Here is a 14,870-nt window from a genome sequence, read left to right on the forward strand (position 1 = left end):
AACTAGATTTTTAAACTAAAAGCGTGATATGAGGAGGATTGTTTTTTTAAAAGGAGACTCGGGGTAATATTTTAATAAGTGCCTAAGTCCCATTTCCAAAAGTGACTTAAACCCTTGGGAGCCTAGATCCTCTTGACTTTCAAAGAGATTTAGGAGACGTATTGTCAAAAGTGACGAGTAATTTTGGTCCCCGCCCCCCTTATGTTTTGTATACCCAAGTCGAGCCATCTTAACGCGGCTCACCACGCAGAAGGTGGGCGTGCAACGCTTTGTGCAAATCCGCTCGCTTACCCACGCCCAGCTGTGTGCACAGAACTCAGATGCTCTGACTCATGAGTCTCTTCTGACAATGGGACTTTGGAGCTGAGGGGGTAAAATTTTTAAAAGCAGCTGAGTGACTTAAGAGCCCAAATCCTATTGAAAGGCCATAAAACTCAGGCTCCAAAGTCACATTTGAAAATGATCCCAAGTGACGCAGGTGCTTTTGAAAATTCCGGCCAGCGTTCGGTTAGTCTGGCGTAAATTACGGTACAAGACCAGCCACAGCAGCTGTGCTATTCCCTCTGATCGCGGCCTCACGCTTTGGGCCCAGAGTGGTTTGTCTGTACGGTGAGACACGTGTAACCCAGAATAGGAACAAGCTCAGCCCAGGGTCTCGAGTTAAATCTTTCTAAAAATCAGTCCCCTTCGTCGCTTAGGCAGCTATGAGTCAAGCGCGCCTGCCGATCCGATAGGAGGGAGGCAAACATAGCCTGGTTAGGATAGGGAAACATTGATGATCAACTGGGCCTTGCAGCCCTTCCTCACTGGAGCAGGTTGCATTGGTGGTCCTGATGCTGCAGCCTAGCTGACAAGTTTTCTAATCTCCCATCTACACCAGCCCTTTAAAATGAGCTTGTGTGGGCTACACTCATACTCCCTTCTGGCTCAGGTTACAGTGTGATCATAATCCAGTCTGGCCCCATTCACAGTGGGGTGGAAAAGCCAACATAGTTGGGACCAGTAGATTGATCTGAGCCTCCTCCTAGGTGGGGCCTTTGTCCTACTATAGTGCTTGGCCTTTTGGTACCTTTATTAAAGGGACTGGCTACCCAGCAGACACCTTGTGGTTAGCTGCTAAAATAACATCTATCAACTGTCATGCTTCAGAACTGGAGCTATGATTGCTGCATGGGTCAGGAAGGAAATTCTCTGTCCCATTACATGCAGGTGCTTGATGCATGTCCTTTCTCTGATCCCCCAGCTATCAGCCACCATGGGAGGCCCAGGGGCTGATTCACTCTTTCCTTTCACCTTGTGCAGCCACTTAGTGCAAATCACCACTTTTCTCACTAGGGAGTGGTGTGCACCCACTGCGCAAGTGACAAGATGGGTGTGCAGTGCCACCGCATCAGAGCATTCCTTTTATGCGTTCCTTTTACCCAGCTGTATATGATGATGCAAGGCACGAGGCACGGAAGAATTGGGCCCAGAGGCTCCTGGCCTTGTCTACACCCAGGATAATAACAATACCTAGCTCTTACATAGCAGCTGCACGGGTTTAACGTATGTTGGTTCTTAAAGTGCTACAAACCCTTGTGTGGATACTGCTGGTTCAGTTTACGTTAACCCTGTTCTCAGTCAGCCGAAGCTAAACCCAAATAAGCCTATTAAACTGAACTGTGTCCACGTAGCATTTTGCATGAGATGAAAAATCACTCTCAAACTGATGCCACCCTCCACCTGGCCAGCGGCCCTGATTCTCCAGGGCAAATCCTTAGCTTGTAATAAAAGATGACACCTTTGTTTAATTAAGCTTTGTTAATGGAAGAAACATTGTGCCCTTTCATGCTGCCAGAAAAGTAGAGAAAGGATAGCTCAGCGGTTAGAGTACTAGCTGGGCTAGGGAGCCTGAGCTAGGTTCAATTCCTACCTCTGCCACAGATTCCCTGTGTGATCATGGGCAAGTCACTTAGTGGATGTCTACATTCCCTGCGGCGGAATGAGTGCAGCGTGGATAGACAGGCCCAATCCAGCTAACTGGAGCACTGATAGCAGTGAAAGCTAGAGCACAGTCCGGGGGGCTGAGTGGGTTTGTACAGCCCCTGGTGCTGCAGCTTTATTGCTATTGTTATTCAAGCGAGCGAGATCACAGCTAGGTTGGCTACGTTGACACATGCTGCACTCACTCCTCTGATCACAGGATAGACAGACTCTTTGTCTCTCTGGGCCTCAGTTTCCCTATCTGTAACTTGCCGCACAGTAGGGCTGTGAGCATTAGACATTGTGATGTGCTCAGATAGCCCAGCTGGGGAGCTAGGTAGCTAAGAGAGACACAAAAAACGCTTCCTTTCAGGTATGCTTGGTCCCAAGCTTGCGCGAGGAGGGGAAACTGAGATCTGGTATAAAATTATAAATAATGAAAAATATACTACTCTTAAATATCTCCTAAAATGTAAAAAAATACAACTCTCGCTTAAAATGATACAGCAGGACGTTTCCCCCCTTGGTGTACACCACGCTTCTCTATGCATCTGAATAGAATTGGTGACCTAGCTCTAGTGTCTAATGCAGACCGAAGTGACCTTAAACTGACAGCCCCCTCCCCACGTGCAGTGTGTTTCCCTGTTTAGCTCTGCAGCGAAGACAAGATATTTAATTCCCCGTTTTGGAGCTTGACTGGTATGCATTACACCAAAGACCCCCAGCAAAACCGACACAGGTGCTGGTCAATTTCATCCCTTGTTTAAAATAAAAATTTTGGCTGTGTGTGTGTCCAGCTGCTATAATTAGATTAATGGGCACCGGGGACCACACGCCGTTCAGATCTTCGGATGATGACACAAAGAGACACATCTAGCTATTAAAGCATGGAACCTGCATGGGCCCATTGAGCGATTAACCTACAGTGTGACAATTAGTGGGCTTTGCTATGCAAATGGGTTATAAAATACAACCAGAGAACCTGGACATTTCCCCCCTCCCCCTTTCCTCCAATCAGAGTTGCCCTGAAGTCCAGATTCTGCTCTCTTAGACTGGTATGATGAGGATTTACTCCCAGATTTACCCCAGGGTAACAGAGAGCAGCATAAAGACTTAGCCCAGGGCATTATTATGATGTTTTGAAATTAAGAATTGCACTGTCGCCCTGCAAGGTAGAGATCTGGTTTTAAAAAGCTTATTTCCTTCCACACCACCATTGGGGGTCCTGCTGCTTGTTAGAGTTCAGGGGTGGGGCGGTGGGGGGTTAGGTTAATTGAAGATCTGGGTTGGAACTCACTCACCATCCGGATTTTAGGCCCTCTAGCACGTGCTTAAATATTATTGACCTCAGTGGGTGAATATGCATAAAACGCTCTCCTGCCATCTGGGCTCAAGCCCCCCTCTTGGGCAAGGCAACGGGCTTGTGTCTCTTCCAGCGCAAGGTCAGAACAGACTCAAGTGCCTCTACCCCCTTGCTGACAGCAGAAAGGACACGGCAGGGATCCTCCCCTCATTGTTTCCAAGCCACAAGATGGGGCAGATGCTGAGACATCTGCCTCAGGTCAGCTGGGGTTTTAAAGAACATTTAAATTCTCAGCTACAACCAGCGCGTGTGCGAAAGGAGTCCCCCCCCCCCCCCCCCAAGAAAGCTTCTTAGCCTCCTGGTTCCTGGACAGTGCTGGCTTTATAGCGCAGAGAATTAAAGGGCCAGCATGTGACACCCAGCTGACTCCATGACCTTGGAATAAAAACCATACACTGGTCCTAAGGGGAGAAGGAGGCCAGGGTGTGCATCCACTCTGTGCCCATAGATGGCGCTAGATGGCTGCTACAACGAGTTGCTGTTCTCCACCCAACACCCACTGCTGCTGATCAGTGTGGGGTCTTTGCAACCCACAACAGGGTTTCTTTAAAATAGCCCCCTGTGGCCTCTAACTACCTCTGACCTCACTGCTCCTTCAGCCGAGCAATACCTTCGCCCAGTGAGTCCTGGACACACGCGCTGAGCAAAAATCTTCGAGGCATCTTACGCCAAGCCCTGGGCAGCCGCACTGCCCCTCCCGCCCTAGCTCTGCCTTCATCTGCAGCAGGAAAGAGGAAAGCAAGAAAAGCCAGCCGGAGCTGGGGCAAGGGCTCTGGGCGCCTTCGGGGCTCGGGTTTGGCCCGTCTCTAATGAGCAAGGCGCGGTGCTTTGGGTTTTGCAAAAGTAGAGCCCGCTTGCGTGGAGCCATTGCACCTTAAGTGCTACGTTCTGATCCTCCCCTGGCTTTAGCTGCCCTCAGACTCTGGGGGGTTCCCTCTGGCAACCATCCAAGGCAATAGATTTTCAAGGATCTTACTCTCCCTCTGGCCCCGATGGTTAAGAGATGCCATTGCTCCATTTTCCCTGGTAGACCTGTCTGAAGGGGTGGAACTGCCCCACCCTTCAATGAGCAGCCCCCCTCCCCCCCCCCGCAAAAAAAAAACCCTCTGCTCCCAGCTGGATGCATGGTTTGCACCCTTGCAAAGCTGTTCCTGAGTAGGAATGAGAAGAGGGACAATTGTCCTGGGGACCCAAGCACAGCGGGCTCCCAAAATGTCTGTAGCTGGGGTGAAATCAGAGGAGGCAGACCCCAGTGAACCTGACATATCAGGGCCCCTTCTCTGGGCAGGCCTGGATGCAAGTTAATTAAATCTGGAGGCGGAGGGTGAATTCATAGGCAAGCATTCCTGAAAAGGACGGGGGGTGGGGGTGTAGCAAAACACAATCATGGGCCTGCTGAGACATGGGACAGAGCCCTAGGCACTCATGGTCTTTCCCCTCTTTTCCCACATCTACAACCCAACGCCCCTGCTGGGTGACGCTAAATGCACCCCCCTCCCCAGGCCAGCTGCATCAGTCGAGGACATGAAAAATCGGCAGCCCTGCGTGCCGTGCGGAAGACTGCATGGGAGGACTGCTTCCATCGACGTTGCTACTGGCCTGCGAGGAGGTGGCGTTCTTATATGGATGGGAAAACCCCTTCCGGTGCCAACAGGCTGCATCTGCACCAGGGCTTTCCATTACGTTCCATCAATGGGGTCAATCCACCTCCCTGAGAGGCCGGGGCTAGGTTGATGGAAGAATTCTTCCTAGGAGCAGCTACCTCTGGGGTTAGGTCAACCTAAGTAAGGGACGCAGGGTACGAGATTTTTCTTGGCCCTGAGCGACATAGCTGGGTCGATCTAATTTTTTTTAAGTGTAGACCAGACCTTGGTGTCGACCACGGAACGGGGGGAGGGCAGAGAGACAGACGGCTACAGAATTAAATACACGAAACGCCTAATCGGAATGAGCAGCAACCCACAGACAAGACAGAGGTTAGCGTCACTCTCAGGCCAGCTGGGCTGCTGGCCTAGCATGGTGGAGCCTTGATCTCATCTTGGGGAATCACAGGTGCTACTATCGCACCCCTTCCCACCCCCCCACCCCCAGCCCCAGCTGTGTTTCTGGATGGCCGCTGTGGGGAGGGGCTTGGGGAGAATTAAAAAAAACAACAACAACCACAATCCCTAAGCTTCAAAGTCAAATTTTCTCCCCCCACACAGAAAAAACAACATTTAAAATCCCTGAATAAACAATATTAAAAGAAACCGAGCATTGCTGTCTTGTTCATCTGCAATGGATAACTGGAAGAGGGGAACCCCCTTGGATTAGCGTGTTAAATTCGGTCCAGTTACAGAGGGATGTCTGAGCTGATGTGGGTCCAAAGGAGAAAAAAGAATGCTACTTTGCCCTCACATACAGCACCGTTTCTCTAAAGCACTCAACACAAGGATGCCAGTATCATGATCCCTGTTTTACAGATGGGGAAACTGAGGCACAGCACATTGGGACAATCCACCCACCAGAGCCAAGGATGGAACCGCTGCTCTGACACAGCTTCTGCCACGCCGATGAGAGCCTAGACCTGCTGCCTGCAAAATGTATGAATGCCCAATACCACTAGAGCCGACAGGGGTGTATGCCTGCCGTGCCTGGTGTGGCTCGACCAGACATTTGTGACACCAGCGAGACATGATGCAAGGGCGCGTGCGGATCAGGATTTCAAATTCGGTTCACGTGACACAGAGGAACCACTTAGCTCTGCCGATTTGCTCCTGCAAACCTGGTTTAGAAGCCTGAAATGGATGCTTTGTTAACACCTGAAATCGATGCTACTTTACATATGACTCAAAGGGCCCCGAAAAAGCAGGGGGGAGGGAAGTAGGGGGGGCTGTTTGCATTGCTCTCCACACACCACAGGTGCCCGATGAAAAAAATAAATGAGGATTCGGAGAATATTACACAGCCAAGATCCATGAGCACACATTGCACGTACTACTAGTTTACACCCACGTGTGTAAAATTAAATGGATCACGTGTTCACCAGCACACACCCTAGAGCCAGTGCCACAGAGGGGTTCCAGGTTACTGCCCAGTGGCAGGGTGCCTAGACATTAGATGTCCCCTTGAGGAGCTGGCCCTAGCCCCTAGCATCCAGCTCTGATCAGGAGCTAGGTCAATTGGCGCCTGCCCAGTTAATCAGTTCACACTGCCAGGGCTGGACCGTTTCCAGCCTGAATTTAGTGCAAAGAGGTTATTTCCCCCCCTCTCCTTCTCAGTCAAGTTTTATTCCCTCCTCCCCCGACTCCCTCAACGAATGAGCCGATTCTCACACACGTAATGACACCAAAAAAAGAGGGAAGAGGAGCCGGGGGGCGGGGGGGGGAGCGAAAAAATAAAATAGTCAAAATCAGAAAATCAGACATTTCACAGTGTCTAACAACTCTAATCTCCCTGGAGCGGGGGAGAATCGGGGGGGGGCGGGGTACGCCCCACTCACTGCAACACCTGCCCCCGCGTCTCCGGCAGCCTCAACGCTAGCGAACTGCCCACGGCCAGCGCGGTCGAGGCCAGCAAGATTGGCACGGCTTTCGTGATGCCGACGAAGGAGGTGAAGCTGCTGATGCCCAGGACGGCCGCCAGCTTGCAGAGGGCATTGAGGAAGCCGAAGGCTGTCGTCCTGGAGAAGCGGGGAGAGAGGCTGAGGTTACAGGTGAGCTAAAGGGTTTGGGTGGGGGGAGAAGGCTGGTATGTGCGCGGGGGGGTTAATGGCCCCTTTCTCCCTAAAAGGTGGAGAACAAGCAGGGTCACAGCGGCAGCCGTCCAGAGTAATCTGACTGCATTTCAGCCTCATGGCCTGGGAACCTAGACCCCTGCATTCTATTCCTGGCTCTGCCACTGATCTACTGCAGGACCTCAGCCAAGTCCCTTCCCCTCGCACCCTTTCGCCATTTCAACTGTGAGCGCTTTGTGGCAAGGCCTGCCTCTCTCGCGATATATGTACAGCACCCGGCACAACGGGGCCCTGAACTCAGCTGGGGCGCAGATGCTACCCATAACAGCCAATGATGGAGAGGGGAAAGGAGTTTTATTTTACACACACACACTCTCTCTCTCTCTCTCTCTCTCTCTGTTTAAAGCTCTGCTGTTCGCATGTATTTTTCTATCAGGAAATCAGTCGCCCCAGTGTATTTAACACCGATTACGACAAAGCTCCGGTGTCTGGTGTAAGCTACTGTAAAATGCTTCAACGACAGTCCCTGCGTTCTAACTTTAGCTGCAAACTCTGCAGCCCGCCTCTAGTCAGCACAAGGGCCCAGCTTCCATTCCCCCCGACCTGCTGGGTGTGGGGGGGCTCCTCCTTCCAGGAGCCTCCAAGCCCCCTGCTAAAGCAAAGTCTGGTCCATTTAATGCCTTAATGCCTGGAGCAGCTCCCCAGTCTCTGTACTCAGCCACCTGCCCGCCTCTCCCTTCCTACTGCCTACTTCCAGCCTTCGGCAAGCTGCAGTCAAAGATCCCCTTTTCCTACGGGTCTGCAAAAAGCCGAGCACAAATGGATCAGGCACAAGGGCAGCCCAGACCACCACCTGCCGCCCATGAATCAGTGCCCTTCGCTCTCAGTGACGAGCCCTCCAGGCAGCCAAGGCCCAACTGGCAGCTCTGGGCATCAGTTGTGCCTGTGCGATTTCTCCCCTGCAATCAGCGGTGTCAGCAGGGGGCAGCTGCAGTGACTCCCAGCCCCAGGTGAAAGGGATGTGCGTCATGGCTTGGCCTGGCGGTGGCGCCCTTGAGCCCCTCTAGTTGGCTGCATTGACAATACCTTGTCCATGTTCAGTCTCAAAGCAGCAGCCTCCCTCCCCTCCCCCCGCATGCAAATATTGATGTGCTCCCAGAATCCTTTGTGGGCCTTCCCTAAGCACAAAGGTTTATGGGGAACCCCTGGCATCTCGGGGGGGGGGGGGGGCAGAACAAATTGGCAGGCCAGGGAGAGGGGTTGGGAGCCGATTGCTGCCAGCTGGCAGGCTTATTGGGATTGGCATAAAATCTCCTCAGTGGTCCCATTCTCAGAGTCAAATGCACCCATGCCATCTACAGTCAGTGTCCAATTCACAGAGGAGAAAACTGGGGTACAGCAAGAGGAAGTGACAAGTCTGTGCAGCCAGGCAGAGGCAGAGGTGGGAAGAGGACTCCCCAGGAGTCCTGTGCCCCAGTGCTCTACTCTGCCCAGTAGACACCGCTCCCCACCCAGAGCTGGGACTAGAACTGGCTGAAAAAGAGGGGAAGGGGGCTTTCTTTCTGTGAAAATGTGTCCAGTTTTAAGAATATAAGGACAGCCATACTGGGTCAGACCAAAGGTCCATCTAGCCCAGTGTCCTGTCTTTCAACAGTGGCCAATGCCAGGTGCCCCAGAGGGAATGAACAGAACAGGTAACCACCAAGTGATCCATCCCCTGTCGCCCGTTCCCAGCTTCTGGCAAACAGAGGCTAGGGACACCCTCCCTGCCCATTCTGGCTAATAGCCCTTGATGGACCTTTCCTTCATGAATTTATCTAGTTCTTTTTTGAACCGTTATAGTCTTGGCCTTCACAACATCCTCTGGCAAAGAGCTCCAAAGGTTGACTGTGTGTTGTGTGAAGAAATAGTGCCTTTTGTTTGTTTCAAACCTGCTGCCCATTAATGTCCTTGGGTGATCCCCAGTTCTTGTGTTAGGAGAAGGAGTAAATAACACTTCCTGATTCACTTTCTCCACACCCCTCATGATTTTATAGACCTCAATCATACCCCCCCCCCTTAGTCATCTCTTTTCCAAGCTGAAAAGTCTGAATCTTATTAATCAAAATGTGCACTCCCAAAGCAGGGTGATATGTCAAAACTGTGGAAATTTTCATGGAAATGGGCTTAAGGAAAAATTCCATTTGTTAAAAACTGAAATGGAACTTTTTGGCTTTCCAGCCTCCCTCAGGGAAGGCTCTAGTTAATTTCGTGTGAAATTGACAAGTACCTTCCCACCCCACTGCTGGAGGGGCAAAGAGCCCTGCCACACTGCCTCCCTGTGAACCGCCCTCAGCTCTAGGCACCCCAGAGGGTGACCAGACAGCAAGTGTGGAAAATCAGGAGAAGGGCTGGGGGTAATAGGGCACCTATAGAAGACAAAGCCCCAAATATCAGGACTGTCCCTATGAAATCGGGACATCTGGTCACCCTAGCACCGGAGCATTGCTGCTCATCCCACAGAGCCGGGGTGGGGGGGGGGGAGCCAGGGGAACCCTGGTCTTTGTGTCTCTATCCCCTAGAGCTGGCGTTCAACAAAGATATGGTCAAATCTGTGCCTGATTTGGCTCAAGATTTCACTCTGCCACATTGGCATTTTCCAGCAAAATTAAGTTTAGTGGCTTCTGCTCTAACCACTAAACACTCCTCCTGGGGCTGGGAATAGAACCGAGGAGTCTTGACTCCCAGTCATTCTGCTTTAGCCATTGGGCCACCTTCCCTCCCCCCAACATGCAGGGGCCTTCGAGCCCTAACAAGTATTTATCGTTACTGCATTGTGTCCCCAAAGCTACCAGATTGCGGCGGTGACCCAGGATTCCTCCTTCTCAGCCACCCTGAGGTGGCTTCATGGGACCAGCCCATGTCTGGACTGGGTGTCCCGGGATCAGGACTTGCTCTGCCTTGGGTGGATAACGGAGGCGGGGACTTGTACCTTTTGTCTGAGGGGTAAAGCTCCACCGTCAGCACATCCAAGGCGTTCCAGGAGGCGATGCTGATCCCCCCGAAAAGGCAGAGCAGGGCAATCATGGCTGACTCGCTGTTCCCAAACGACAGGAAGAAGCAGCTGATGCACGACATCACGCTCGAGCCGGCTGCAGCAGGATGAGGAGAGGCTTGTTAGGCACGGGTACAGGCCTCGCTGGAACTGTACCTGGTCAGATCCAGCATCACCCGCCTGGTGCAAGAGCCTTCTCCTATGCATCAGCCTCCATCGGTCCTGCAAGGCCTCCTGACCATCCCCTCTGCACAACCCAGTGCAAGGCCCTTCTCTTCTGCAGCCTCCCTGCCCTACCCACCATCTCTCACCAGCTTCCTCTTTGCTCCTTCGTTCTGCCGGTGCAAAAACCACTGACTCTGCAATTCTGCCAGGCCCTCTGGCTACAAGAGGCAGCTGGGACAGCTGGCCCGAATGGTGCAGGGTTGCAAATCCTAGCTGTGCCCCTGCTCTGCATGGAGAAGTTTCCCCTGGGAAAGTTTCAGTGGGAACGGCTGATGCCTATGGACCAAGAGGGTCCAGTTCAAGCATCAGCCAAGGAATAGAGCCAGTTGGGAATTTTCCAACTCAACTTTTTTTTTTTTTCGGTAGGAAAATGGATTAATTGAACCTGTTCTTGGGAAAGGGTCAGATCTGATGAATTTCCCATTTCAAACAGTTTGTGGAGCTCTGTCTTTCAGCTTAAAAGGACTTTTCATTTTGAAACATTGTTTGTTGATGATAAACACCCATATTTTCAGAAGAGAAGAGGTGGAAATAAAAACGAAACATTTTGAAACGATCGAAACATAATGTGTCACTGACCGGCTAAGGAAAGAAAATATTCCGATTTTCAGTGCGGGACAATTTTTAAGATTTCAAATTTTCGTCCCGAATCTGGATGGGGGGAAAATTTTGAAATCTCAAAAATTCGCACGGGGTGGGGAAACCTTTCCTTCCCAGCTCTCCCAAGGAGGCATGCAGCCAGCGTGGGGACTCTGTTAAGGGGTGAGACCCTCTCTAGCCAGCAGGGGGCAGAGGCAACTTCAAGCCACAGGAAAGCTGGATTAAAGGGGCGGGGGTCAATTTTTGCTCCTGCAGCCAGGGTCTACAGGGGGATCAGTGCAGAAGGAACAGACTATCCATACCCCCATGCTGCCACCACCACTCCCCCCGCCAGTTCCCAGGCAGCATCCCCGCCCCTTACCCAGCATCCGGAGGCGCCCGATCTTGTCCATGAGCAGGGCCGAGACAATGTTCCCTGGCAGCACGGCCAGGGTGCCCAGGAAGCTGACAAAGTAGATCATGTAGGCGTTGTTGTCGTCGCTGAAGTCCAGCTGGCAGCCTTCTTTGTTGTGCAGGAAGGTGCTGTTGATGATTTTGGTGTTGATGAATTTGTACTCAAACAGGTCTGTGGAGAGGGAGAAGACGACACTGGGCATGGCCTTGCACTGAGCTACAGAGCGATTGGCAGGCTGTTTGCCCCTCCCACCAAGCACTGGGGGATGCGGGAAGATGGGCTGAGATGCAGCCGCCTCTGAGGTGGAGCGCAGCTGCTATTTAATGACCACACATCAGCATTGCACAGGGATGCTCTCCCAGCTTTGCAATGCAGCCATGCCACCTCTGGGTTGGACCACAGCTGCTGCTTAATGGATGGACCCAGCACTGAAAAGGAAACCACTTCTGATATGCAACATGGCTGCTGTTTAGCGGCCTCACCGCAATGCTGCACACTGACACTCACCCACCACTGAAAAGCAGCCACCTCTGGGACAGAACACGGCTGCTGTTTAGGGACTACACAGCAACGCTTCACAGGGATTGCTCACCCCCTTCTGAAATGCAGCCCCCTCTGAAGTGGAACACAGAGGCCTTTCAACAGCATGCAGCAGTGCTGGGAGTGGAGATAGAAATGCAGGGGAACTGTAAGCCACCAGGGTGTCATTAATCAAGGGGAACTTGACCGGGACTAACAGTTTTGTGTTTTGCAGACCAGCCCAGGGATTCTTAATCAATATGAACAGCCGGGCGCCTGGGTTTTAATGGCTAGGTCCAACCCACCAGAGGGCAGAATCAGTCAGTGCGACATTGCAATACACGGAGGGTTGGACACAGAAGTCACGAATGTCATTTGTTCGCGCACACAGGGCCAGCCTTGGAGCAGCGTCTGTCCCAGCTGAAGATGGCTTTTTTGGGGCGGGGGGATAAATTTACCAGCTGTTTGCTCCCCCTTCAACAGCGTTTGTTGATGCCTTTCAGAAAATACGTGGGTTAGCAGCTCCAGCTGCCTGATCTCTCGTTGTCTAGGGCTCCCCTCCCAAAGCCCATCAGAGTCTATTCAGTGCTGAGTCACCGCAAAGCAGCTAATTAGCACGGCCCAGAGGATATTGAGCAGCAGCCTCACAGCAAGTGCAGCAATCTCTAGCCCCACAGAGGGCCGGGTGGAGAATTAAGGCCCGAAAACAAAACAGCCCTGGCCCAATCCTTCTCCGCCCTGAACCTTGCCCAGCCATTTCCATCAGTGCAAAGTGGTTCCCAGATGCTGCCTGGTAGCATTTTACACCCCCTTTGCATCAGTGTGTGTAAATGGCTGCAGATGGGGCCAGGGCAGTGGAGAATCAGGCCCCCTGTTTGTTCCCCCATCATGTTCATGTCGCTTGCCCTCCCCTTCAAGGGACCCCAAATGCAGCATCTGCGCTGGTTAGGCTAGTGAACACAAGGGCTATTAATCCTCATGCTCCATGGCACAAGCTGACCACCAGCTGGCCGGTCAGGAAGGAACCTCCCCTATGAGGTATACTATTAGCCAGCAAGGTCCAGTGTTGGAGATTTCAGCCTGTCTCTAAGGGCATGTCTACACTTCAAAATACGGTGTGTCCTTAACATGGGTTAACTAACCCACATTGGCTAACTCGGGTTCAAATAGAAGTGAAGACACGGCAACTTGGCTTTTAACTGCACTTCGTGTCTCAAGTTCAGTCCCTGGCTGCCCTGTAAACTTGAATTTGAGCTGCTGACCCAAACTGCCAGGGCTGTACTGCTATGTTACCCTGAGTCAGTGAACCCAAGTTCAGAACAGACCTTTGCAGTGAAGACATAATCTAAAAGCCAGCGAGTCAATGTGGCCCAGTGGGTCTGGTACTGTCTCAGTGGGTCTCAACCTATTTACCATTGTGGGCCACATCCTATACTATCTGTATGGCCCTGAGGATGTCACATGGGCCGCAGCTCTGTGCTGATTGGGCCAGGTTGAGAACCACTGGTCTAGATGGCCCATCGACTTGTTACAGGGCAGCAGGAAGTTACCTGTGTTGTAGAAGACAGTGGAGATGAAGGAGCAGTTCTTGAAGAAGGTGTTGCTGGAGGTGATGTCTTCGAAGTAGCACTCCTCAAACAGGGAGTCCTCAAAGGAGACGGATTTCAGCTTGAGGCCGATGAACCTACCAGGGACGAACCCGGGGACTGAGCAACCCAAGAGCGACTGGGATAAAGGGTGTGGGACGTGTGGGTCTCCCTCCATCACGGGGGAACAAAAATGGTTTCTGGACCTGCTAAGCCAGACACTGGATGTTCGGCGACCCTTCTGTGCAATGAGTTTGGTGGGTCTCAGTTCAGTCCCTATTGGATGAGTAGCCACAACTGGGAGTTAATTAAGTATTTGCAATTGGCACAGCAGATAACTCAAGGCTTGCATGGACTCTGGGGGTCTGTAAAGGTAGGAGTTATTGTGTGGTAGGGTGGGGGTTCAAGCTTGCCCTGTTGATGCCCACGTTCTGGATACACAAAGGATCCCAACCTCTAGGGCTGCACTCCTGGTGAGGTTCTGGCTGCATTTCCCTCAGCACCTATTTATTTATGCACACCCCTCCTCTCGAGCCCAGAGACCTCCTCCCAGCACTGGCTAGGCTCGCTATCCCCCAGTGCAGGCACATGCTGCCCATTCTCTGCAACCACGGGGCCATGTTAGACCCCACCAACCTCCCAGTGTCTTTGCAGGCTCTGCCCAGTATAGGGATGCCTGGTTGTTTTCCGTGAGCACGTCCCCCTGCTCCCCGCCCCAGCACCTCGGCCCATCAAGGGTCAAAGAGGGCTCTGGCTAAGTGCCCTGGGGGTGAGGAGGGACGACCCACTACTCACTTGTCGTTGAAGTATTCACCGTTGCGGTGGATCTGGTTCTCCAGGGTGAAGTTGAAGGTGAAGTGTTCCACCTTCTCGCGGGTGAAAAGCTTGGTGCGGGAGGCATATTCGATGTTCTGTAAATGCTTGATCATGTCTGGGAACCAGACGGTCAAGCCGTAGTAACTATCAGAGAGAAAGAGAGAGAGAGATCAGTACTGATTGTCTGTAGTGGCTAGGAGCCTGAGTCATGTACTAGGACCCCATTGTGCTAGGAGCTGTACATTGTTATTGCTATTAGGTGCATTATGGTAGCACGAGGACCCTCACTCATGGGACAGGAACCCAGGGTGCTAGGAGCTGTACAAAGAAGGAACAAAACTCAGGCTCTGCTCCAAGGCACTCACAATTAGCGCTGAAAATGGTTTCCTGGGAGATTTTTGAAAAATGTTCCGGTCTCAACTCAGGATGAAAAGATGAAATCTCAATTTTTTTTCACAAACTGAAAAAAAAAACCAAAACCCCTGCGGTTCAGGTCACTCAGACTGCTTCATTTTGATCTTTTGAAATGCTTCATTTCCATTTTGACCTGTTTGTTTTTCTTTTTTAAAAACTTTTTTTAAAAAGTATAAATTAAGTTAAATTTCCAAACAAAAAGTCATTTCCAACTGGAAACTAAACTTTTGGTTTCAAAAAGG

General features: G+C 51.6%; 1 protein-coding gene across 1 annotated transcript in view; it reads right to left on the minus strand.

Moving 5' to 3' along the window:
• Positions 1-6,802: 6,802 nt before the first annotated feature.
• Positions 6,803-14,870, minus strand: part of SV2A (synaptic vesicle glycoprotein 2A) — a 43,017-nt gene continuing 34,949 nt past the window's right edge. The window contains exons 8-12 of the mRNA XM_077841226.1: positions 14,194-14,358; positions 13,363-13,496; positions 11,261-11,464; positions 10,012-10,171; positions 6,803-6,986 (exon numbers count right to left, since the gene is read on the minus strand). Coding sequence (XP_077697352.1) covers positions 6,803-6,986; positions 10,012-10,171; positions 11,261-11,464; positions 13,363-13,496; positions 14,194-14,358 — 847 coding nt within the window. The remainder of the gene's footprint in view (positions 6,987-10,011; positions 10,172-11,260; positions 11,465-13,362; positions 13,497-14,193; positions 14,359-14,870) is intronic.

The sequence above is a fragment of the Eretmochelys imbricata genome, chromosome 24, assembly GCF_965152235.1.
Source record: "Eretmochelys imbricata isolate rEreImb1 chromosome 24, rEreImb1.hap1, whole genome shotgun sequence".
In the NCBI taxonomy this organism is placed as follows: domain Eukaryota; kingdom Metazoa; phylum Chordata; order Testudines; family Cheloniidae; genus Eretmochelys; species Eretmochelys imbricata.